The sequence below is a fragment of the Plectropomus leopardus genome, chromosome 8 (assembly GCF_008729295.1).
Source record: "Plectropomus leopardus isolate mb chromosome 8, YSFRI_Pleo_2.0, whole genome shotgun sequence".
Taxonomy (NCBI): domain Eukaryota; kingdom Metazoa; phylum Chordata; class Actinopteri; order Perciformes; family Serranidae; genus Plectropomus; species Plectropomus leopardus.
Window position 1 is genome coordinate 26,358,164 of NC_056470.1, and position 26,310 is coordinate 26,384,473.

Genomic DNA, 26,310 nt, shown 5'->3' on the forward strand with positions numbered 1-26,310 from the left:
GGATGCAGAGGAGTGACGGACAGATTTACATGAAGGGACAAGGCGTTCTGGCTCACCTCCACAGTGTGCCAGGCCGTAGAGGACGTAGCCTTTGTGACAGAGGCACTGGAAACTGCCGGCAGAGTTGACACAGAAGTGGTCACAGGCACGGTCAAAAGAGCACTCGTCGATGTCTGCACAGATAAAAAGACATGCTGTTAGAAACTTCTCAGACAGTTCAACAAATCAGAGAAAAAAAGACGGTCTAACAGGGCTCTTCCATCCTCTTGTCATGGTATATTTTTCTGTTTTCATCTTTTGTCACTAGCTGCGATGGGTCAAATCACATTTTGCAACAAAAAAAAGCAAGATGAGATCTTTTAAAAGCAAGATGTCTTGTGTTTGGTACTTGCTATGGTGGTTGACCTCCTGCTGTCATTCAGTTTTCCATTTCGATGCACTGAAATGGAATTTTCAAAGTATTTTTGAAATAACACAGCAGGAGTCAAAAGAAAGTCAGCTCTTTACCTGATAATGGGAGCTGAAGTGCCGTTTTTCTCTCCCTGCCAATCACTGCCCCCTTTCTCCTCTTAACCATACCATAAATGACCCAGTAATATTAGTCCCCATAATTCGACTTCTCTTTTTGTTCTGGGGAAATCATTGGCAAAACCAAAGCTAATATAATTGCCACACAGAGCACACACGCCGCCTCGCCTCACCTGTCAAGGAACCTTTATAACATCATCTGTGGACCCTGCTGCCTTCCCTCTCACGGACATCTTTCTCCGAAACCTCCGTCTGATGATAACAAAACGGACTGAAACTTATTGTGCTGAATCCACCGCAGCGGGCCCGATCTCTGGGCCCTCCTTGGTAAGTTTCTCTTCCGACTCCTGTACTGGATATTCTTCTGCCCATTCGCCGCTGTGGGCTCCTGTTGGGGCCCGAACGTGTAAGTCATCTCCCTGAGTCGTTCTGTCCGGACCTCGGCCTCAGTGCCGCCCAGCTTTTCCAACATCTGCCGTCCTCTGCTTTGCTGGCTCTAGTTTTCCCCTCTTTTTCAGTTCACAGGCATCCTGCTGTTCCTCCATTTGAACTCTGCGTCCGGTGATCCAGCCACTAGCTCCAAGCTAGTCCCCTCCTCCCCGCTCCCCAGCCGGATCCCACAGCCACGGATCCACAACACGTCCACAACCACGCAGACCTCCATTACTGTCGGCACAGACGCTCTGGACGTTTATTTAACTACAATTTCTCATCCCCAACCTTCATTCCCGCCTGTTTTGTCCTGCCGGTTTCACAACTTCCCACGATGTCATCACAACAAAAAGCACAACCGACTTTACTATAACAAATCCACGGAGACAACCCAGCTTCAATCTCCCTCGAAGATATTATTGTCTATTATGATAATAAATGTAACAAATATCTAAATGATACTGATATTTTTTTTTTTAATCGGGAATTTTTTCATACACAAGCAAAAACTTCCCCTCTTTTAATATTTTTTGATTGATTTCAACTTAACCCTTTCCTCTCTCAATCTCGTTAACAACAAAAAAGCATTGAAGTTTTAGATTATTATAAAAACTTATTTAGTGAAATCCCTGTAATGTGAAGATGTAATATTTTTGTTACTGTGCATGTCCTTTTTAAAAGAAAACTATTTTAATTTTTTATTTTAATAACATTTAAATATCTTTTTTGCCTCATGTACTGATACAATACAATTTATTATCTTATGTGTAGTATGTCAAGTATGTAGTATGTTTTGCTTTGAGGGCTCTCGTGTATCTGTGTTGTTAGTTTGACTATTTTATACATATATTTTGTTAAATAAAGCTGGAAAAAAAGAAAAAGAAAAACCCAGCTCAAATCTCCGTTCACTTGCGTCATCCACAAACGATCAGAAAGCATACGCAGTTGATTGAACAGCTGATTAGTTCAGATATTGACTCACCAATATGAAGTTTCAGATAAACTTTTTATTTTTGTTGAATTTCAGAGTTTTTCTGTTAGACTGAATACATTCATCATAAACTATACAGAGTCGATTGTATAGTATTTTAATTATTTTGAAGAGGGAAGGAAAATAAGGATTAAGGATTAAACAGCACAACTTGTGGTCAGTAGTCTAAGTAGGCTGTGAGGATTTTTAAAATAACGTGTACAGATGTGAAGCCCTGACCATAGGCTGTCTGACTGATCTGCACTGAGAGCTGTTATAATAATTTTGATTTATTGATGTTGTTTGAGGGTGACAGATGCACTCAGCAGTTTATATACAGCAGCAAAATGATATAATGCTGATATACATGAGAATTAATGTACATGAAGGCTGAACCATGAACAGAAATCACAGATCGCCTGTATAATATTTGAAAATTGTTCATCAAAACAATAACTGATGGCTGTAAACACACTGATAAACGATACGATAAGATCTGAATGAATAGGAATCCAATCTTACAGGATGTGGGTGCTTCTGGGACTTCCTGTACAGACTGAAGGCTACTGGAAAAGTCAGAAATCTGTCCGACTTGATCGCAGATTTTTGTTACCGCCTCCTGCTGCGGCCAACTGCTCTGGTCCGATGTCCAGGCGCAGTTCAGCTCGAAACGAACATAATGACTAGATTTCCTCTGTCTTACAGAAAGCTGGCATAAACCACTGGACTATATTACACTTAACCAAACCACTCCTACATGATACTCGTATATGGAGCAATCACATCCTGAGGGGCGGGGAGGTGGTGTTGCTGCTGTCTTTAAGAAGGATTTTAACATCATCCCCATCACCATTTCTCCTGCTGGCCTTCAGACTGCCGGTCCAACCCTCCTGGTCACTGCCATCATCTACCGCCCCCCCAACCTAACCCCTCATTTCTTTCTTTGTCACCCAGTTATCTGCCATATCACCCTCTGTCCTCCTCCTTAGAGATCTCAACCTTCACATTGACAACACAAATTGTAAATCTGCCACCGACTTCATGGACCTGCTACAATCCCTCAACATCACTCAACAACTTCCCCACCAACAACCGTGGGCACATTCTGGATCCGGTCTGCTCCTCTGGTCTCTCAAACCTGCACTCATCCAGTCTCAATCTCCACATTTCAGATCACCTGGCAATGATTATGGACATTGACCTCCCCTCCCCTACGCCCAAGGAGAAATGGACAATCACCTTCAGAAAGATCAAATCCGTCTCCCCTTCTGAACCCTGTCTCCACCCCTCAGGACCAAGCGCCAGACCTGGGGGGACAGAGCCTTCTCCGTTGCAGCCCCCACACTCTGAATCTCACTCCCCAAACCCCTCCAAGACTGTACTGACCACAACACTTTAAAATCCCACCTTTTCAGATCTGCTTTTAATGTTTGATTTATCCATATTTCATGCCTGTCGGTCTTGCTTTTACTGATCTTGTTTTTTATTTATTCAGTATGTTTAACTGATTTTAATTGAATTTGTTTTTGTCTCTGTAAAGCGTCTTTGAGCATTGTGAAAAGTGCTCTATAAATAAAATGTATAATTATTATTTATTATAATTTAGCTTAATTTGTTAGATGCAAAAAGAAACCTGCTTTTAGTCTTTTGTCCTTCTGACATCTTTCTGCCTGTCAGTAGCCTCTGTCTCATCTTTTTGAGCTTTACTGCTCTCTCACATGTGCATCCTGATAAGTCCCTTAAATGTCAAAGGCTCAAAGACCATACAGATTGATACGTGGAGCTACAGGAGATGGGTGACATTTGGTTTTATGACGATCAAGGTTTCCTTTAATGTCAGCAAAAATCTGAGTCAAGCCCAGGCAGCGCATGCTGGGAGAAAATGGGGATGTGCTACAACTTTGCTGAAAGTTCCCAGGATTTTCCCAGGAATATCACGCTTTCATCCGCATTATCTGAACCTCCTCTGTGTTACGAGGCAGTGCCAGCCGCCATCAAACAGATGACGCGGGTATTTTACAGCAATTACAGGAGTTCAGTTAAATACTGGGTTACCTTGAAGAAAGCCAAAAGACAGACAGCTAAATGTCTGCACAAATCTTACAGAGCACTGCACAAAATATATCACAAGTTCACACTGGGCATATTCCTTCATGTATACAGATGAACTTGGAGCAGACCGCTGAAAACAGTCATTGAGGTTAAAACTTGGCAGGAGTGTTGTCAGGGCATCAAGAAGATGAAAATGTGAGGAGATTAAAAGCTTATTAAGTGATCAGAGCACACAAGCTTTGGAGGGGATCCACAGGTTGATGTTCAAAAGCTTAAAAAAACTCTAATGTTTAATTGATGACTCAGCTTTACTTAAAAAAAAAGCTTTCAAGAGGACCTATTATGCTCATTTTCAGGTTCATACTTATATTTTGGGTTTCTGCAAGAACATTTTTTTACAGGCTTCAATGGTAAAAATAAACAATTTTTTCTCTCTCTACTGTCTGTGCTGAAACACCAGGTTCACCTTCACCGAGACGTTACGTTTTAGCGTTTACGGTTCCTTTGTATCACTGCGTCCCTGCATTGTCATAGATATAATCAGTATTAAAAATCAAGAGTGTAACAGTATTTTTCAATCTATAAAATCCTATTTTCCCATGATTTTGTAAGTAAGTAAGTTTGAAATTGGTCCAGCATTGAAGAAAAACAGTGGCCAGGCTGTAACGTAACCACTCAGGGCATTTTTGCAATGTCAATTTACGTTTCTCTTTTCGACAAAGAGAAAGATACTTTTTCGTTTAACTAGAAACAGCTCCAAAATAACTCTTGACAAACCCACCAGACTCCATTTAAATAAACAGCAATTTATCATCGTAAAACACACTTTATTCGACAGAGACAAAAAAAAATATCCCTCACAAAAAAACATCTAGGTTTGTCTTTCTGCTGATCTAACAATCACAAACTCTGGTTTTGGTTAATTTACCCAGTTAGATGTGCAAATATGCTGGCTCTATACATGCTAAACCTGCTGTTTATTTATATGGAGTCTGGTGGGTTTGGTGCTGGCAATTTGAGGACTGTTACTGGTTAAATGAAAGGTATCTAACCTTCATTCAAACAGTGTTAGACTGTTTAGCCACTGGTAATAAAAAACCTTAAATTCTCAGTCTTGCTAATCCCTGTCTGATAACCTTGTAGCACATTGTCAAAACATAGGCTAATGGTGTTGAGTAACATTAGCGCCACTATACCGTCTCAAAAAGTGAATGGGATTAACCAAAACATGATGCTATCCTACTTCAGCATAGTTGCAATGACTGTATGTTACTGATATTATGGTAAGTTTAATAAATCACATCTAAAGTTGAGATTGCATCTTTTCCTGACTTTAGCAAATCAAGTAATTTGGCAGTGAAGGCTACATCATGTTAACATTTGTGATGGTGTGCCTGGAATAGATGACAATATAAAAAATCCAGCACACAATGTCATCATATTGTAGCCAGATTAAAAAAAATGTTGGAAACAAAGTGTTTAGGAAAGTAGAAAGCCTGAAGTTTTTTGCTAAAAAGGATTACTTCTACATTATTTGAAAGTTTGTCCATGTTTATTATGAACATCCTTCATTCTAACAACATACATAAGACAAATACGGAAAAGCATAATTACCCCCCCTTAAACATCCGACAAACAAAATTATCTTTTAGATCCTGATGCACTGACTCTATACAAAGATGTCAAAAGTGACCACAAATAAAGATGAAACACTTTTGCAAGAACAAACTCGTACAGCCCTCGCTGCCGGTCCCCTCTGGTGGCCCCGGGAGATTCATAACAGCAGTGGCAGATGATAGCAGCATGGGTCTGCACACGCTGCAAGAGGCATTGCAAAAGTGATTGTTTTCAGCACACTGAGTATAAACTTTTCTCAGCACACTTTCAAGCAAAGAGTCTGAAACCCTCTGGGGAAAAAAAGGCGTGGTGACTCGGTTTACCCTCAAAAAATGTTGCAATAAGTGACGCCAGAAGTCGATCTGCAACTTATCATTATCAGTTTGTGCTGTACTGTGCTACAGAGTAGACGTGTGAGGACATCTGGGACTCCTACAGTACAACCCTTATTTACTAGGCAGCTAAGGTGAAGTATGCAGTGGGTGGGCAAGACTGCATCATGTAGTGATGTCGGGGAACAGAGAAAGATGAGAACAGTCATATCACTTGCACTGGAAATAGCAAATAGGAGTTTCCATCAATTATTTCTACTGTGTGCTCTCTGCCCACTCATTGCACCTTGTCAGGACTCAATGCATCACTTAAACCCCCATCCCTGTTCCTTACAAAATTCAAAGGAGGAAAATGAGTGAAACTAAGAAAAGGTCACTGTTGTTTATACAGGACAGATAAGAGCTCTATCATAGATGCTCCCTCTCGAGAAAACATGGCATCTGATGAACATCTCCCTGAGTGCCCTCATGTGGATTAGGAGTGAGAAGGAGATTGTTGAGGGTGTTGAGGGTGGAGGAATGCTGACAGGGGCTCAGCAGACATGCCCCATCCTGACTTATGGGCCACGGTCCACTGACAACAGGGAAACACCATGACTGTTTAAACCAAGATAAACCCAGAGTTCAGTTTACACATCTCAACACCTCATGGAGACAGCAAGCGCCTATTTAAGTGTCACTGATGTCACAAAACACCTGATCCACACACTGCCGAGCACAAGCACGTATTAACAACCTTGATATATCTTCATAACCGCAAAATTTTGTATTTGTTGTCATTACCTCAATATTTTGTATTTGTTGTCATAACCAGGATATACTGTATTTAAATTATGTTCTTTGCTTTTGTTCTTCCATTTCATGTAAAAGTCTTTCACTATTTTGAAGTCTTTACTTTGTATTTGTAATTGTTTTTTGGGGGGCTTTGAGTACTTAGAAAAGTTATAATAAGCAATGATAAGTCTTGTTAGTTATTATTAACAAAACTGAAGCACTGTGCCATTTGCTGCAGGTCACTCTTACAATTTGCTTGTTCTGGATTTACACTCATAAGAGAGATGCATCATGGAATTATTATTCATTATTTTACCAAAAATAATGCCAAGGTTACATCTGGGAAATTTATAGGGGCACTTCAAAGTAGGACTGACACCCTCTGGTTGGTTTGTTGATTGGTTGTTTGATATACCAAATTGTCATTGATCACACGACCGCTAGTGTTACTTTCATGAGGCTGTGTGTCAATCAAAGTGTTTTTTACCTGCTGAAATGCCTGACGCTTTTCTAAAAATGTCCATGGCTTTGGAGGTGCAGCGTTTTTTCAGATGACACACTTTGGTTGTGTGTAATTGCTATGAAATGGAATATCTGCGGATGTAAAAATGTCAGCGAAAGGTAGAGTCCAAGCTGTAGATGAAGGTATCCACTGTGACTGGATGACAAAGTGGCAATGATAAATGCAGCATTTGAAATGTTACACTTCTCTGTATGTGTTCTTTAATTCATACATTTCTAGGGATTTATGATAAAACTGAAAGTTTTTGTAAAAAGGATTAAAAAGTAGCAGATATTCATCAATTTGACTTTGAATGTTTGTATTCTTTTTCCAATTCAGACATGTGCCATGTGCTACATTAATATCAAATTTATCCAATTAAGACAGTATTGAGTTGTATTATGGTAAATGTAGGATCCGGTGTTTTTGAAGATACTGGGACTAAAAGTCAGAATATCTCATCCCCTGCTGCTTTGATTTCGGCCTGTGTTTTCTCAATCTGTCTCTTGTAAGTCCCTCGTCTCTATGGAAGTGACACATTAAGTCCATGGAGTGCCCCTTTAATCACAGATTTACATACTAACACCAGAGGTAAACAATCAGGAATCAGAAGAGCTCATAGGATAGAGTTTAATATTGAGAGACATTCTGATTCTTCTGCCCGGCTCTCGTTCCCGGGTGAGAAAAATGAAAGGAATGAGAGGCGAGGATAAGAAGCAGACAGGTGACTCAGTAGAGTGGAGTGTGTGTGTGAGCCTGGCAACACCTCACTCAAGAAGAAGTGAGCTTTATCACAACCCTTCACTCCAGACAAAACACACAGCACCAAACAAGGACAACACTGTTCCAAAGTTGCCCCTGAGCACCCAAACAGCACATGACGAAATTGGTTAAGGCACGGTGCCACAGAAAACAAACTGTGATTTACATTCCTCCATGCACAGACCACATTTTCTCAGTTATCTGTGTTATTATGGCAAAATAAACTTTGCATTGTTCTGCTCTAAATAATGAGAGAACGGCATCCCAACCAAAAATAGATCTGAAGTGACAAGAGAGTGGCTGCAAAGCACAGCGACACTGTATATCTCCACTGAACACGTAAGATGTTTGTGTTCTGTGTACAGACTGGTGTGATTCAGTGCGGCAATTCCAAACCCATCGCATGACATTGATGTGTACCAGGCTGGATATTGATCGACCACATCAATAAAGAAAAGAGAATTAAAAAATAGCTTGTCATCTGTTTTTCCACTCGCAGAGAGGCCGAGTTCGGCTCTGCAGTTCTAGCCTGTCTGTCTTCTTTCACCAGATGTTTCTGTCGTGGCTTGATTCATCCAAGAACCGGAGGTTTTTGGAGTTGCAGCTCTAATTCTCCACACCTGTGTTCAGCCATGGCAAACTCTTTATTTGTTCTGCAGCTAGTCCTCCCAGCTCCTGCTGAGCGACGTCTACCACCAAATATAACAGACAAACAAGCCAGAGAGGCCTGGTTTGGCCTCTCTGCGGGCTGGAGGGAGAATACTTTTGCGGACATTTTTGGTTTACCATTCTTGCTATTTAATGCAAAAATCACTATCTGTAAAATCAAAAGCGCTGAGGATATGCTTTAGGGTTGCAGTCCACGGGAAAATGTTTTTGATCAAAGTGGTAAAAGACACTCAAAGAGGCAACCTACCTTGACACGTTCTTTCATTGGTCAGCAGCTTGTAGCCTTTCTTGCAGCTGCACTCAAAGCTGCCCACTGTGTTTCGACACACATGATCACAACCCCCATTGTTCAGGCGGCACTCATCAATGTCTGTGAACAGAGAATCATCAAGAAGAGTGGACGCGTCAAAACACCCATCACAGAAGAAAAGGAGAGAAAAATTGCACTTCATCCTACTACATGTGATTTTTTTGGGTCACTTGGGAGCAGTCACAACAACACTGACATTTTTCTTGTTGCTCAACAATTGCTTATTTACACATCCAGCAGTTACAGAGCAACATAACCATTGATTTGGAGCTGTGTGTTACCTAAAATCAATACCTTAAAACTGTAATGTACAAAGCTCTGTCAAACTGGAATCAACTACTACATTCAATAACCAAGACTACCTGTATGATCGCACATGAGCAAATTCGGGTGAGTAACTATCGCCTGCCAAGGAGATACTCAAGTTTTGCCAATGCCTAATGTGACACACATGAAAACTAATAAAATACCGCAAAACATGATGTTATTTGCACATTATCCATTTTCTTGCATTCAGTGCTTGTCTCCAACTCACTGCCAGCCAGGCAGCATCGCTCATGCGGAGCAGTTTGTATTTTTCATGACCAATATCAGCTGGTTAAATATACAAAAATCAGTATTTCCTCCCACATCTTTGGTTTTGGTTGAAGTTGCGACTTCGCTGGTCAAACTTCTCGCTATGAGAAGATGCAGTTTGCTTTACTACCAGAAGTAAATGTTTAATTTTCCCCTTCGCTGTCTCTGAATGGAAGTGAATATTCACCAATGTTAATGTTGCTCATGTGTGACCATAGGAACAGTAATTATACAGAAAATAATTAGTTTTGGCTACACATAATACTCTGTATGTGAAGGTCAGCTATATTTGTAGTGCTAACAAAAGTTTATGCTTCACTGAACTCAAGCGGTATCGCACAGTTATTTATATACACGTTTTACTTCTCTGTTATATGCTTTAATCATTTACTGGTGAGGTAACATGAATGTGACTTGCTTTTTCTTATTTTTATTTCATTTGGTTATGTCGATATTGTGATTTCTCCACAATGTGACATTTAGATGTCTTGCCTTTTGTGGGGATCCCATGACGAATAGTTACTGCAGTAATAACTAATGGGGATCCTACATAATGTAGATGTTTCTGTCCAGCCGACAAACAAAAGCGCAACATTAATTTTCCTTTTAGCTCTATTTTTGGTCTCCACCGACTCCTGAGAGAAATATCTGGCTGTTTAGCTTCTAAAAGCTCCACTTTGTTCACCAGCTTGTCACTAACTTTGTCCATAATTTGATGCTGGGAGAGTAGTGTACAGTGGGATTTTTTTTCAAAGCTTCTTGCTGACAATATCTCACAACAACACGACTATTGTAAATGAACCACAAAATGTAAGTTGTAGTTTCATATTGATTACAGCAGCTTTAACAAAACGTTCATACAAAGTTATCTGGATAGTGAGGTAGAGACAGAAGAACAAAGACAGCTTGACTAACTGTACATGACCATTCAAAATAGGATGTGTTTGGTAGAGCTGCTATGACAGTCCAGCAGAAATGAGCTTCAGGGATTTCCTTACTGGCCCTCAGACGGGCTAAAATCAGTTTGCGTGTGGCTGTAATGGGATGCAGCTCTCACACAGTACAGCCCCATGGCGGTGAGGCTTCTAAATCATCATTGTCCATCTCCCTCCGGTTACTCTGCTCTTTATTTCTGCAGCCAATACCCAATCAATATATCATGTGTTCATCCCCGCTTTTGATGGTGCTCTGCCTTGGCAAGTTTGGCAGCAGCTCTGATTAATTCTGAATCATCATCACAAATGAGGCGTCTGTCTCTTGAGGCGAGTCTTCATCATCTGGTTGAAATAAATGCATCAGAAATGGAATAGAATAATCCCTTCCTTGCTCCATCTTTGTCTCCACTCTTCAGAAGTGCCTGGCCTGCAGCGAGCCCCTGTCTTCTTGTGCCAGAGCTGCCTGGGTTTGTTTTCCTCTCGTTTCCTCTCAAAGCAAACTAATATAAGCCAATGTACTTTTATCAGAGTTGTTAGTGTAACATTACAAGCCGTAGAAAGCTGACAGATTTCTATCCCCAAGTTTCTGGAAACACAGATTGTCCTCATTCTCTCCAAAGTCATCTAACTCCCTTACTGTCAGAAGCGCCTTTGTTTTCTAAGTCTCCTAATGTAATTCTCAGCTTTACCCCAAAGTTTGGAGTTGATTTTATTAGACATAATATAATAAAAAAGTTGCTACAGCAGGTTGTTTGAGTTGAGGATGCTCTGCCAGCCCCCGGAAAGAAGGATGATGATAATATTGTGGAAAAACTGTCAAGAAAACAGGTGGCATGACAAAATATTACTCAAAATATGCAGCTGGAAAGCAAAAAATAGTGTAAGAGTAGTGACAACACAAAGTATCCAGACATTGTAAGAGTAACACTGTTGTCTGTAGAGAATCCAACTAGCAGGTCCGGAAAGGTGCGAACAGTGAGGGTGAAAATAACTTGTTAATTTGTGCGAGCTGTGGGTGAAAAAACAGGAGCTCCGATGTGCCTGGCAACACGACAAGCAGGAGATTAATTTGGTGCCAGCTGGACAGCTGCAGGTTGAATGGTTGATGCTTTACCTTTGCAGGTCTTGCGGTCCGGCTGCAGAGTGAAGCCAACAGGACAGCTGCAGCGGACTCCTGTCACTGAATCATGACATGTGCTATCACAGCCGCCATTGTTCACTGCGCAGGTCTCTGCAGGGGGAACAAGCACTCACAGTCAGACAAAAAAATACACCCTAGATGCGGTCTTGACCTACTTAATCCTCCCCATCAAAACAGCATATTTGCATATCGGTATTGTTGTAAAAATTAGAAGACACACTATTAAATTCAGCATTCATTTTTTGTGTCAAACAGGGGCCAAACAATAAGAGGCAGAGCAGGTTTACAGGTCCTCAGTGGAACACAGGTATGAAGAGAAAATGAGAAAAGAGTCATGAATGCAGCAGCCGGTGGGATTAACAGTGAGGGGATTGATGCTAGTGAATAATGAAAGGAGACAGGAAATATTAGATCAAACACAGCCAAATATAGGGTTTCACGTTTTCTCTATGTGTGTGTAAAAGTACATAACTGTGTGCATGTTTGCTTGTCTTTGGTCAAACTGAATTACGACCTCCAGAAGTCCTCTGGACTGCAGGGCATCTGTCTCCCCTCCATCATGAGGGCAGAGGTTTGACTTCAGGACCAATACAACAAAGCCGCCACTTTTTCCTGGTTTTTGACAAAACCTTCGGGGCATTTTGGGGATAAAAAAGCAATTTCAGCTACCTGGCCCCTGTGTTGGCTAGACTGATTTGAAAAAAGGGAGGTAGTCAGTCAAGACAGGATAGCTGAGGTCTCTTCTCGAGACAGTGACAAATTTCACTGAGACTTTCATTTTAAGCAACAGCACAGAAGAAATTTGTTCTCTCACATAAAGGAGACCGGTGTGGGCCTTAATAGTTTTTGGCAGCTTTATAGAAAGCCTCACGCACTCCAGAACAAAAAAACAAATAAAAAAAACCCTTTTGCGACCTGGAACAATCACTTTAACTTGCTGTAAGGCAACTGGTCAGAGCATCACTTCTCTCTAATGGGCTGCAGGATGGCGGCTGGCAGCTCTCCTAAAGAGGAGCCAGCACAGCTGAGGTAGTCGCAGACTTCACACTGGCAGGGAGATGGCAGCTCACACGTGGCACTAAAAAGGGAATGCAGCTGCACTGGTTTTTTATAGAGAACGAGGATCCCTTTGGGGAAACACCTAATCCTCTTCACTTAAATCTAAAACTGCACTGCCTGCAGCAGCCATAATGAAACTCTGTAAAGCCCTTTCTCTCAAATGAAAAAACTCAACTGTAAACTGGAATTATGCATCAAAGCAACACAGGTGTTTACAGTGATGTAATTTTAAGTTTTATAGTTGTTTCATAGACAACAATCTAAAACTGTTGATTTGATGTTGCTGAAGGCAGAATGAGATGCATCATTTTTACAGGATACATTTTGAGTAAATATAATACACAGGGATGGTTCAGATTTTGTAAAGTAGGGTTATATGGGGTACTTATTGCTTCAAAGTATATTATATACAACAGATGTTGGTTGGCATGCCCCCAGTTTGGGGAAGCAGGCTGGAGTCTGAAATGGAAGCTAAGCAATGTACTACTGTGGACAGGGTCAGAAACAAAACATAATTAAGCTACAAAAAAAACAAAATAAATAAAAATGTTAAAAATCCTGCCTAAAAAAACAATAGCAGTTTAAGAGTATTTTCTCTACTTAATTTTAATGTCAGTCAGTGATTCCCAATGGAAAAATTAAGATAATGTATCGCTCTAATCAAAGCCAGACTCAATTGAGAAAAACAGTAATTTTACATCGCTAAATACAGGTGCTGCTGGTCTACCGCTGCTTCGATCAGTCAGTTTGTGTTATTATGTGATTTTGGTGAATTCAAAGTAACCCTTTCAAACACTGGCGCTGGTGACTTTGACAAGAGCAAAGATGGGAAACATGCTATCTGACAAAAAGGTAAAGTTGTGAGAAAACTCTCAATGTAGCATACACTGACAATGATATTTAGTGATTTAGGTTCGACTTTTTTTTGGTGGCTAAAATACATTTTGTTGCTGACCTCCTTCCACAGCAGTACAATTCTTACTCTCCGTGTCGGACTCCAGCCTGCTTGTCCAAAATAATGTCATGGCGACTGTGTATGTAATACACTGAGTAACCCATACAACCCCACTTCAAAAAGTCAAAACTATCCCTTCAAAAAAAGGACATTAAGACTTTATTAAAAGGGACTTTGACTCAGTCAACATACTATAAAGGTTGTCTTTTATTACATGAGAGTTTGCTGTATTTGTGACGCTCTTTATACTCTACTGTACTGAATGATTTATATGATGCAGTTTCTTAGATAACTCCAATTATTCTGCTTTTTTTCCTTTGACTAATGCTCATGAATTTTACATAGATTATTTGCTTTTAAAAGTCAACCTCTTGGAGGATTTGAAATATGTGAGAGTTGGTAATCTTGCTGTGTTTTGTTATTCATATTTTAATTTGCATTTTATTTATTTATTCACCTATTTTGCACTCTGCTTGTATATTATTTGTATCAATATTACTCACATTATGACTACCTTTGTTATTTCTATTATATTTTTGTTTAGATCTCTGTAATTTGGGGAAATCTACAACTGCATCTACAACTACTCCACCTTTCTGGAATAAAAAGAATTATATTTTAAAAAAAATACATTAAAAAAGTCAACCTCTATAATAGCTGTCAAATATATTCAACCTAAAGTAATGCACTTTATAGCATTGTTTTGTGTGTTCACAACCCTGATTCCAAAAAAGTTTGGACGCTGAGTAAAATGTAAATAAAAACAGAATGCAATGATTTGCAAATCTATGACATACAGTGGGGGAAATATGAATTCAATACGTCAAACGTTTTAAATCAAGCAACCATCCAATGCAGCTATTCACATGAGGTTTAGACCAGACATTGGTGTTAACTCAATAAAACTACTAAGATAAAGATATTGTTACATTTCAATCCATAAAATCTATGTTCAATAAAGTGGAATGACAGAAAGAAAAATAAGTACTGAACATGCAAACTGAAATCTCTTTAATACTTGGGGAAGCCTTTGTTTATAATGCCAGCTTCAAGACGCTTCCTGTACAAAGAAACTAATCTCTCACAGTGTTCAGATGGGATTTTGGCCCTTTCTTCCACACAGACAGTGTTGAAGATTATCTTCAGTGAATCTTGTAGATTTTTGGGGAGCTGCTTGTGAATCTTGAGAAAGAAAACTTCAACAGTTACTGTCCTCAGTTCCCAAGAGCTTACTGGATGTTGTTGAAAGAAAAGCTGATGAACTTTTTTTTGAATGTGTTGTAGGCAAATTCACAATGAGTGTGTATTTACAAAATAATAATAATAATAATAATAATAATAAACCCCAAAAAGTTAATCAGTTTGAGCATCAATATCTTGTATTGTACTTTATTCAACTGAATATATTTCTAAAAGAGTTTGCAATTCATTGAATTTTTGCACATTTTACAAAAAGTCCCATTTTTTTAAAAAATCAGGGTTGTATTTATAATCATTCAAATTCAGCTTTTCTAGATTCAGTACATTCAGGACTTTCACAGCCTTATTTGGTCTGCTATGACCAGAAGCTTTTGGTGGTTAATGTTGTCAAACTTTAAATCGACTCTGTGACTCTTCTTTACTTGTGCTATTGTTTCTCAACATTTTAGCATTTGCCACTTGTGTCCACCTTAAGTTACAAAGGCTCACATTAAAGGTATACTATGCAGGAATTGTCGGGTACTGTTTGTAAACTGTATCACCAGGGAAAGTGCAAGCCATCCTTGATTAGCTATATTTGAGGGTTTTTTTGGCGCTGTGTCTGAAATTTTTGTAGCACCTGATTGCAATCCTTTTACAAAGTCCCAACCTCACCTGAGCGCTGTGCCCAGGATGTCCTGAATAAACCAAAATAAAAAGAACATAAGAAAATACAGGCAGAGGGCAGACTCTCTGCAGATTAATACACCGTCACACACTTCTAGTGGGTCATAAGTGATAATTGAGAGGGATTACTTTTGTATGAGTCTATGCAATGACTACGTTTACATGCAGAACATATTCTGGCTTTTGCCCTTATTCAGAAAAAGACAATATTCCAAATAAGCTTTTTACAGGCTAATATAAATAAGTATTCCACTAATATTTCCATTTACATGCGGTTGTGCATACTCTGATTAAAGTGCCCTAACATGTCATTTATTGTGTCAAAATATAAAAAAATATATTAAAAAGTGGAACAGCTGTTGTTTGCAGTTTTCTGCCAGTGTAAGAGTTGTTCAACTATGCGAACACAGCCTCCCTCTTTTATTCCTGCAACCACCTCGAAAAGGTCAGTGTTGTGATATTGGCGGTGCATATCCAGAAACTTATTGATATCCAAGTCTTTCATAGTATTTAAAAGTAAGTGCAGTTCTCCTTTTGACCAGAAATGTGGGCATGTGTCTATAAAGCCTTGCAAACTTTTGGCAAGTTTGTTTACAACATATCCATGACAACGCAAAGAACTGAGTAAACATGCATTTTACAAATGTGCTGTATACATTCCCAAAGAATGTCCCTAAATACTTAAAAATAGCGGCATGTCCCACAGGTCTTAATTGGAAAATGCTACATTTTCAAGGCCTTATTCACCATATTAAAACAGAATATTCTGTTTACGTGACGATTGTATTTGGAATATTGTCATATTCAGAATAACAGTGGAATATAAGTGTGCATGTAAGCGCATTCATTGTTTTACAGGAAAATCCTGCAAAGTATACCTTTAACGTTCTTCAGAGCTGAAATCCTTTTCTGTGAGGTGTTTCCAATATTTTGTCCACTCCCTGTAGTTGGCAGAACACAGTAATTCAGCCTCTGATCCTTCGCAGGAGAATGATAGCTCATGATGAAGTATTGGGCAGAGTGGAGGGAGGGGGCTTCCAGTTAATACCCCGGTCCCAACCCAGGCTTGAGAGTGTAACACTGTGGCTTCACATAATTGCAAAGTGTGAGCAGAGACAGTTGGCAGACGAGACGATAAGACAGTGTCAGGACATGCCTCCAAAACTCTTAGTCAGGCAGCCATCTCACCAAACTGTAATGATCATGTGTTAAGAGAGCAAAGAAATATTTCTGACATTATGGTTTTGTGAAGACAGGGGAGAGACACACGCTCTGGTATGTGCGTGGGCTTGTGTGTTTTGGATGCACACCAGCCACATCTACAGTGCACCGGGTTGGGACCCGCAATTACAGTAACAGTGGGCAGACTTTTGTAAATATTCTCCAATCTGATGTGCAGGGTGTTTGGTCTAATGTTGAGCTTCCATAGTATACGTTTCATACAGAGAGGTTCAGACAGTGTACATGATATTTAAACAGAAGCCGCAGGATTCCTAGCTGCAGCGCTTCTTGACTTACATCAGGACTGTTGACAAGCAACCGCAGTGCTACTTGTCATCAGCTGCTTATGTCGACCGCAAACAATATACGTCAATGGGTACGTCTGACAGAACTCAGAGAAAGGCAAAAGGCAGAGGCTCTCTGGGTGTTCATCACCGGGAATAGGTGGCTTTGGTGAAAAAGATTTACTTTAAAAGGGACATTTCTAGGGCTGTAAACTTATGGTCGATTGGTCGATTTTGTCCGACCAAACTGTTATTGGTTAGAGAATCGCTGGTGTTACTTCATGTGTCCACTAAAGCGCTAAAGCACAGCTGGAAACAACAACAGTTGTTGTTCAGCACTTGTGTTTTCCTCTGTGATGGTTGGTCATTGTGGTATTTGTCCCACCTCTTCTTCACTTTGATTGGATGGCTAGTAACAGTGACACGCACGGCATTTTGCCCAAGGTTACAAGTTTTTAACTCTCTTTTTTTCTTTGAGATTATTTTTTGGCTTTTGTATGAAAGTTTAGCCGTGATAGGGGGGGGGGGGGGGGGGTGACATGCAGCTAAAGGCTGCAGGTCAGAGTCAAACCCATGACTGCTGCGGCGAGGACACAGCATCATTACATGGGGCGCCTGCTCTGTCAGGTGACCTACCTGGCGCATCCAACTCATATTTGTCAATTTGAAAATGGATAATTAATCTCAGAAGACATTCAGTTAAAACACACCACAGTTAAAGGCTGGATTACAAAGCTTCTGAGACAGATATGATCACACTGGAGCTCTTACTGGAGCTGCAGGATTGCTAACATTAAGAATAATAAATCTCTCTGTTGCATACGGCATTAGCAGAGATATTTACTGTTGGTAATGTCATGTTTTAGTATGAAATCCTCAACCCCTGAGTGAACTTTGAGGCGTTGTAGTGGGGGGAAAGGTGGGAATGATTACTCAGGGCCCCAATGTGAGTGGGCCCTTAAAAGCCTCGTAATGATAGTTTGGTTTTGTTTGGAATGGTTAATTTCTTATTAATCAGTAACAAAATTAAAATAAGATACATAAATCAGCTGAAAGATTGAACTTTGTATAAAAAACTCCTCACCCCTCGAAGGTGCAAAATAGTTTAGTCCGCCCCTGCACTAGGATTTGTCTCTAAATGCAGCTAGAGCACAAATGAGTTACTGCATAAGCTGCTGAAGCACAAAAAAGTAAAGAGAAATGAACATTTGGCGGTCTAAGAAGAAAGAAGAGAAAGAAAAGAACAGAAAAACGGACTTTAAAAAAATTCAAAAGGGAGACAAAGACCAAGACAGGTAAGGCAGGGGGCCTACAAAGACTTCTAATGCACATGGCCTAACCCTAACCCAGAACGCGGTGCATCACCTCTGGTCCAGTTTGTCAGATATTTCTCATCAGACGTCTGATGTTGAGACGGGCTCATTCACGAAGCTCAGGTCAAAATCATTACAGCATGCTGTTTATTTTTGGACAATATTACACTGGAGATCACACTTATGTTTCACTTGAGGTATTGCACTTCCAGAGTTAACTTGAATGTCGAGCTCTATAACAGGAAAAAAATGCTTTGGTGGACACAAAACGTTACCAGGTAGAGAGCACTGTTTATAGAGAGGTAATGTGCAGATTTTTCTCCCAATGACCAATCAATTTGAAGAGTAGGTAGCATTAGGTTTTCTTTGGTTGAATACAGCCCTAGAAAATACTGTATTTTGGTTGTTTTTTTTTTGACCAAACAGCAAACATGCAGGTTAGGTTACTCAGAAGGTACAGTTGTTATGAGACAAAAACCTAACTAAAGCTCTAAAGTGAATGCTCTCTCAATAACATCAATAAGAATATAAACCCACTGAGGACAGTTTGTTAATGTTCTCTAGAGGTACGACTGTGAAAGTAAACCACAGAGGTTTCAGCGTACAGTAACACAGGAAATAAGGGGGAGAAAACCCGATAAAGGAGGATGCAAAATATGTCTCTTGCTCCTAATGTTTCTACTTCTGAGGAGAAAAAAACAGAAACTAGGACACAAAATCTTAAAATAGGTCAGACTGTTGTATTGTGGCATGAAGGAAACTCAGTGTACATACAGTAGTAACAACTACTAACTTAAAAAAACTATTGTTTCTCTTTTCACCTTGAACAGGCTACTCCTCTGAGAACCAGCCTCCTCCCTCAGTCTCTTACGTGGTATAATTAAATCGTAAATCTCTTTGAAGTATCAAGGTTTGATACATCGTCTCAGATATCCGGGTTTATTTCTCCTGGCATCTTTTGCCATATCTATTAAAACACAGCTCATCCCGAAAATTGGGCTGAATTGCATTTGTGATCTTATCAAAACAGAAAGTTTCTTCATTTCTTTCTCTCCTTTTTTCTGCTCCATCTATAATGTGGTCCATTGTTCATTTTGCTGCCAAAACTGTAAAACAAATTACTCTTGGACACAAAAAAGAAGAATAAACTGGACGGGAATAACATGAACATTCCCTGCAACTGATAATTTTAAGGGAAACAAGATAACATGCATGAAAAAGCTCAGGGATTCTGTGTTTTATCTTTCCTATGAAGCACTCATGGACACATTACTGGCTCCCTCACCAAAGCTAATAGGCCGTGATGATGGAGTTTAGGAACACCATGGCCGTGTGTTTGAAACAGTGCATGCTCAATTTCGCTCTTTTCAGTCGAATCAAAACACAAATAAAACCAAACTCTTTGGTCTGCCTCTTAAAAGCCATCAGTGTTAAACATATTTTGGACTTTTGACAGAGGATAATTGTTACTTGTGATAAAAAAAATATAATAAATCCTTATTCAGAGGATTATTCAGACTACAAAAGACATATTCAGATTCTTTTTAAGTAAATCTACTGATGCATAAATGTGAAAATAGTCCATTAAAAAGTCCGGAAATAAAAGTCCTATAAAAATACAGATGTATTATTAGCCAAATATTAAAGTACCAAAAGAGAAAGTAATCTTTCTCATGTTCAAATTTTCCAGTAATGATATATAATTATATATTACATAATCAAATCCTGAAGACTAATGCATCAATGTGCAAGCAGCATTTTACTGTTGAGACTAGATGAGGTAAAGATACCATAAAGTTTACTTTATATACCATTAGGCATTTTAGTTTAGTGGTTCCTAACCTAGGGGTCACGACCCTCCAAAGGGTCACAACATAAAACTAAGGGGGTTGTGATATGATTTATGTGTTAGCGTTGAAAAAAAAAAAGGTTTGGTACATAAATCTGTGTTCACTGTTTTGTGCTTTTAGTGACATATTGGGTTATTTCATCTTTTTAGGGCTGAAAACATTTATTTAAATAAAACCGTATGAGAAGTTTAGAGGGGAAATCTTGAAATGTTTTTGGTGGAGCTGCTAACAACATTTAGATGCAAAGCGCCCCCACTACTCACAAACAAACAAAACTGTTTGAAGCCACTTGCTGAATCTTTAATAATGTAGTGTATCTTTTAGGTTTATCAGAGGTTTTTCCATAAAGTCTTGTTCTGAAATGTACAATATATGTCTCTGCATTATAGGGGTGTAAGAAAATAATGATACATTTAAGTATCATGATATTATGCTTTATGATACTGTATTGATTCTCACAACACTATTTTTTTTAATTTTCATAACTCCTACAAGCATTTTGAGTGTTATTTTTACTTATATAGGCAAATGTTTTGCTTTGCTCAGATCAGGGGTGTTATGCAATATACTAGTATTAATGATAACTGTGATATTTAAAAAATAAAAGCGATATAATGTAAAAAAAATAAATAAACACACAATAATACTGTGTAAATAATCTGGCTCTTCTTACATTATTTCCACTTCTTTCAGTCCTTGCTTTGTCTTCCTCTTCATCTCATTTCAGTTGTATTTTGAGTGTAATGTTTTGTTTTTTTAAAGAGGCAAAATGCAAAATAAAATTAAAGATAAGTTTGACTGATAGCATTACAATATATATATATTTTAAAGTTCTACAGATATGGCAAACATATTGTTATTGTGAATTCTTTTGGGCACAATAATTAAAAAACTTGCACAAAAATTAGTACATAATGTTGGATGTTAAAGGGACTGTGATAGATACAAATGCAGATCCCTCTGTTCTGACTGCATTAAAATGAATTTATTTTGTAGGTATATGATGGTTTATTCTTCATATTATGACAGTTTTTCTAAATTAAGATTTAACAAAAAAAAAAAAATTGTTATAATATATTGGAATGTATTGAATCATCACCCCTGTGTCATAATACATAGAGTATCTACAGATTCTTGCCACTACACAGCTCTACTGCATTGTAGTGGGGTAGAAGTGGGGTAGAAGTATAGCAAATAACTTCAGTAAATGTACTGCTTTTAAACTGATTACAAGTACAAAGATGATTTTGACAAGGATCTTTGTATGTGACAACATTGGATCCTGTATATGTGTGTGTCTTTATAAAATGTTCACGCTGCTGGTCGGAGGCTCCCTGTTTGCAGCTGTGTTTTGAAAAGGTGTGGTTTGACACGGGCAGCGGTTGTTATTGAGAGGGCATTCACAGAAGGAAGAGGAAGGTAGAGGAGGGGGGGTCAGAGGTCAAGGGTCAGAAGGATGATGCCCCTGTGGGGAGGGGAAGGGCCTGATCAGTGCCTGCTAGGTTGGCTTCCTCTACTCCCCACACCCACAGACCCCCAGAGAGAGGAGTCAGAGGAACACATATTTACCATTGGGGAACAGCTGTGGGGCTGCCTGGGACTGGACACTCCTCTCCCCTGCATGCACGCGCACACCCACACACACAATAACACATTGTAAAAAACACCACTTTAGTTCTCTGTACACTTGAACCACACTGCATTCGTGTGTTATGCAAATCATGAGCATGTGACAAGAACTAATCTGATGTGGCTTACAGTAGATCAACCTTATGGCTCCATGATATGTTGCGTTAAAGAAATATTTCGCCCACAAAATGGCCATTTATAAAGCAATTTTTCATGCTGTGTTTGTCCTTAATCAAAATAAGTGTCAAATAAATAAATCAAATAATAAATCAAAATATGTTTGCTATTTTCCATGGAGGCATATGTTTCTTTGGCATAGAGATAATATCAAAATTGTGTTCACAAATTCAAGGTAACACAGCATGAGTGACTGAAATACAAATGGGCCTTTTGTGGGTGAAGTATTCCTTAAATCATAGGCGCAAATTCTTGTTATTCCTGTCATCGAAGTGGCATCTATCACAGTTAGCTGTACGCTACAGTTGTCTTTCTTTTTCTCAGAGAATTTAGCGGAACAAATGAAATGGAAAACTGCCTTAAACACCTTAAATGGGATAATAAGAGCACTACAGAGGGATGTGGAGTCGTACAAAGTGGCTTACAAAAGCTTACAAAGTCTTACAAAGTAGCGCCTCTACCGCTTAGGTTTGGGAAAGTAATCATGGTTGGCTGTTATGTGTTTGTCAGTCAATGTTTGTTTGTTTTTCCTTCTTCGTTTTAACAGGACACAAACAGCTGTCTCCTAGGTCAAAATCCTGTGTTTGTTTGACCCATCCATCCACCTTTCCCTTATTCTGTGACAGCAGGTCACACATTACAAGACATTTTACTGGAAGGAATCCCAAACACATCAGTCTGGTATCTAAACTACGCGAGAAGTAATATGAGAAAAGTCCAGTCCAGACCAGGCACAAGAAAGGAGTTCTTTCCTCCAAAAGCGCATGTCTGCAAGAGACTAGCAATCAAATTTGTGTGGTGATTTGCAGCTACAAACCAAGAACGAAAAAGAATTGGATATGGAGGAGAGTTTTGGACAAAGACTTCCTGTTCTGCTTGCTGATGTTCTGTTGCACGTATTACGATACCTCCCCGATATTCCCATCACCTGCATCTTGTGTTCTTATTGGCTTAAGGTCGTTGCTGCTGTCATTACTGGTCAAAGCAAACTTCACACTCCAGAATTTGGACTCCAGACAGGTCCAGATATTTAACCTGCAAGATATCTTTTGGGCATCTGCAAAGCATCGAGGCATTTCTCAGATTGTGTCTTTCTGACGCCACTTGTTCAAGTTGTTCTCTCATCCCTCTGTAGTAGACGTAGAGCTGTTATCACAATATCAAGTTTGTTAGGCTGCGTTTCCACATTATTCATTCCTCAAAAAAACTCCAACAAAAACAAGACACTGTTTCAATGAAAGAAATAACTGGATGATGGCCCCATAATTCATGCAAGGTATCGTGGGGCTTAAAAAAAGTGTTTAGCATGGATGAGAGGGAATCATCTCTCCTGAACTGAACAAATCGTTACGTCCATTTATGCCCGCGAGCAGCGATAATGACATAAGAATGACATTATGTTGTTGCAAAAGAAAAGACAGCCTCTTAACAACTGAGCAAACGGCAGTGATTATTTTTCAAATCCTAACAAACTGATTATGACAGATCCTGATCTAAAGTGAAAATGGTGACATCTCAAGGCAAAAGTGTTACCTTGCAAACATGCAATCATGCAAATACTCCACACAGTGCAGACAAAATGCAGTTTTTATTGTTGGTGTGTGAGTTGAGGCTTCTGCTAGTTAGTATGAGCGCTGCGATCCTCGACAGACAGAGCGAGTGGTGGTTAGTGCGGCAAGCTGAGAGACGGGGACAGACAGATTCATGTCTGCGCTTTATGGTGTCTTTTATGGTCAGATCATTTCAGAATTAATGTTGTTAGGCTGTTATTTCAAGTCTCTAAGCACTGTCACTGACCCAGACGTCCAATTTATGTGTGGTCAATAAAACACCATTCTAAAACAGTGCTCTGTTTTTGTTTTAAACTATCATTTTTGTCAAAATTTTGACCTTTATTGATTAATTTAATTGACTCTACAAGCCAAATTTGCAAAGTGATTCTCATTGCTACTGTGTATATTTAGCTTTACACTAAACTGCATGGCACACATTCAGTATGCGAACCATGTCCATGATACAGCCACAATGACTGATTGAGCCTTTAAGCATATTGAAAAACCAGAAATAGACCTTTTGAGGGTCTCATTTTAAATTGTAGTAAGAGCTACCATGTTTATCTTTACACTGTTTTAATTATGTTTCAACATTCAATCCCTAAATGAATTAAAGCATGTACCTTCTGGCCCTGTAGGTGTCAGAATGGTCAATTCAGAGCTCTTTTTGAGGTGCCAGGTGAGGAAGCAGATGCTCAACTCTGACAGTAACAGATCAACACCACAAAGCATGCACAGTTTACATCGACTGCCACAGATCGACCAACATGTCCCAGTCCCAACATGCAGCATCCAGAAACAACGACTTTCAGCTCACTTAAGAGGACAGAGCACTGTGAGATACATCTGAATACACCAGTATGAATGCACAGACCACCCGAAATGAGTGTTTATGTTATGGGCATATGCATGTAGACTACATGTGTTTACATGCATGTGATGCATGCATGCTGGATGTGTTTGTGTGGCTGTTTGTATAGTTTTCTGTTTGTATTATAAAATTCATCTATTGCTCTCTTTTTTTGTGTGTGTGTGCGTGTGTGTGTGTGTGTCTGGCATAGTGTGGCCAACTCTTCAGATGACTGAACTCCAGAGCGTGTCTGCATCTGCCTGCTATTTGTGAATGTTTATGATTTGCTGTGCTAACAGCGAGAATGCTTCCACATGATGGCTGCTCCTTTCTCTTACCTGAACTTGCTAGTTGCATAGACAAATAAACCTGACTTTGTTAAAGCTTTTTGTTGGTAACAATTCCTTTGGTTGGCAGTTGGTAACTTTTCTGAAAATAATTTTGTCTCACATACTTGTTACAGAATATAGTGATGGTTTCAGCTAATATGGCACAAATAGTCTGTGAAAGAAAAATCATTTCCCTCCTCCCACTGCCCCCACCTGCATTTGCTAGAATCTACCGCAGCTCAGTCAGCAACAATCAATCAGAGCCAAGTCTTTAGCACAGCTGTCATTCATGTGAATCACGGCTCGTGAACTGTGAACTGTCAAACTAGGCAACATTGATCAAATATGAATCAAGATTCTGTTACTGTATTGCATATTTCTTATCTAAAATGTCTTCAGAAAAATATTTTAGTGTCCTGTTTAACTGTAAAATGGGAAAGTTAGTGACCAGATGCCATGTTGAAAATAGTTGAGGCAAGACAAAGCACCGCCCACTGGCTGGAGCAAACTTTCTTATTTGGGTTCTTTCAGGCACGGTGGGGTGCACTTGCTGTCAGAAGCATTTCTTCAGTGTACTGTTTAGCTGTAAAATGGGAAAATTTATCACCTGGCCGCTAAGCTGGAAATGTTTTGTGCGCTGCACCAAGCACCGCCTACTGGCAGGCCTACTTCCTGATTTCTCAGTTACACAGTGCACTAAAACATGATTCTGAAATGATTTGAGGTGAGAAATAAGCAATGCAGAAACATAGTCTTGATCCTTATTTGATCAGCGCCGAGTTTGACCACACTTCACACACAGTGGTTGACATGACCGACAGCTGCGTTAGAGACTCCTCAGCTCTCACTGTTTTCGTTCATGTGTGGGAAGGCCATTAGAAGATTTACAAGGCAATACAGTAGAAAGAAGAATATGATTTTTCACAGATTATCTGTCTCATTGAGTGCTTTGTGAATATAGTATAAATGTCAGCAAATATGAAATAAAGTTATTTCTTTATGAAACTTGCCAAGTACAGCTTTAATCTGACTTTAAAGTTTGCACGAACATCTCTAAGTGTATGTGTGTATGCTTGTGTATACGAATGAGAGAGAACAGTCCAGTGTGCCATCCATAAAAGCCCTGCTCACATTAAAATTCCCACCTATAGTACTGCAAAGAATACACAGAGGTGAGACAGGAAGGATAAAGAACCAACACTCCCAAACGGAGCAGCATGTGGTGCATTATTATAAAATGCATGGCCAAGCCTGGGTGAGGAGAGACACCACAAAATGAATGAAAATGTGTCAGAATATATATATGAAACACCCCACAAGAGATGGATTGAGCAGTGAAGCTGCAGCATACTGAAAGAGCACACCAGACTAACGCCACTGACAAGGCGAGAGCTGCTTTCTAATCATGTGCTATGTTCCTTTCAGATGAAGTATGCAGAAACTCAATTAATCATAAACAGATCTAAATCAATAGTGAGGCTAAACAGGAGTGTATTTCCTCTTTGTGTGGTTGCTATGGATACTCACTATAGTCTATACATCATTTACTATATATGATTTGCTATTTCTGTATGTAGCGGCCGAGAGGTAATTATCACTACGTGCCATGAAGACAGCGTGTAAA

The 26,310-nt window shown here is 39.4% G+C and overlaps 1 protein-coding gene across 2 annotated transcripts in view; it reads right to left on the reverse strand.

The window, feature by feature from the left end:
• scube3 (signal peptide, CUB domain, EGF-like 3) overlaps positions 1-26,310 on the reverse strand; it is a 106,141-nt gene that overhangs the window by 17,804 nt on the left and 62,027 nt on the right. Inside the window, exons 7-10 of one of the 2 annotated variants that reach the window (XM_042491616.1) lie at positions 21,718-21,765; positions 11,574-11,690; positions 8,886-9,008; positions 57-173 (exon numbers count right to left, since the gene is read on the reverse strand). In XM_042491616.1, coding sequence (XP_042347550.1) covers positions 57-173; positions 8,886-9,008; positions 11,574-11,690; positions 21,718-21,765 — 405 coding nt within the window. The remainder of the gene's footprint in view (positions 1-56; positions 174-8,885; positions 9,009-11,573; positions 11,691-21,717; positions 21,766-26,310) is intronic. The other variant, XM_042491617.1, reaches the window with a different exon arrangement.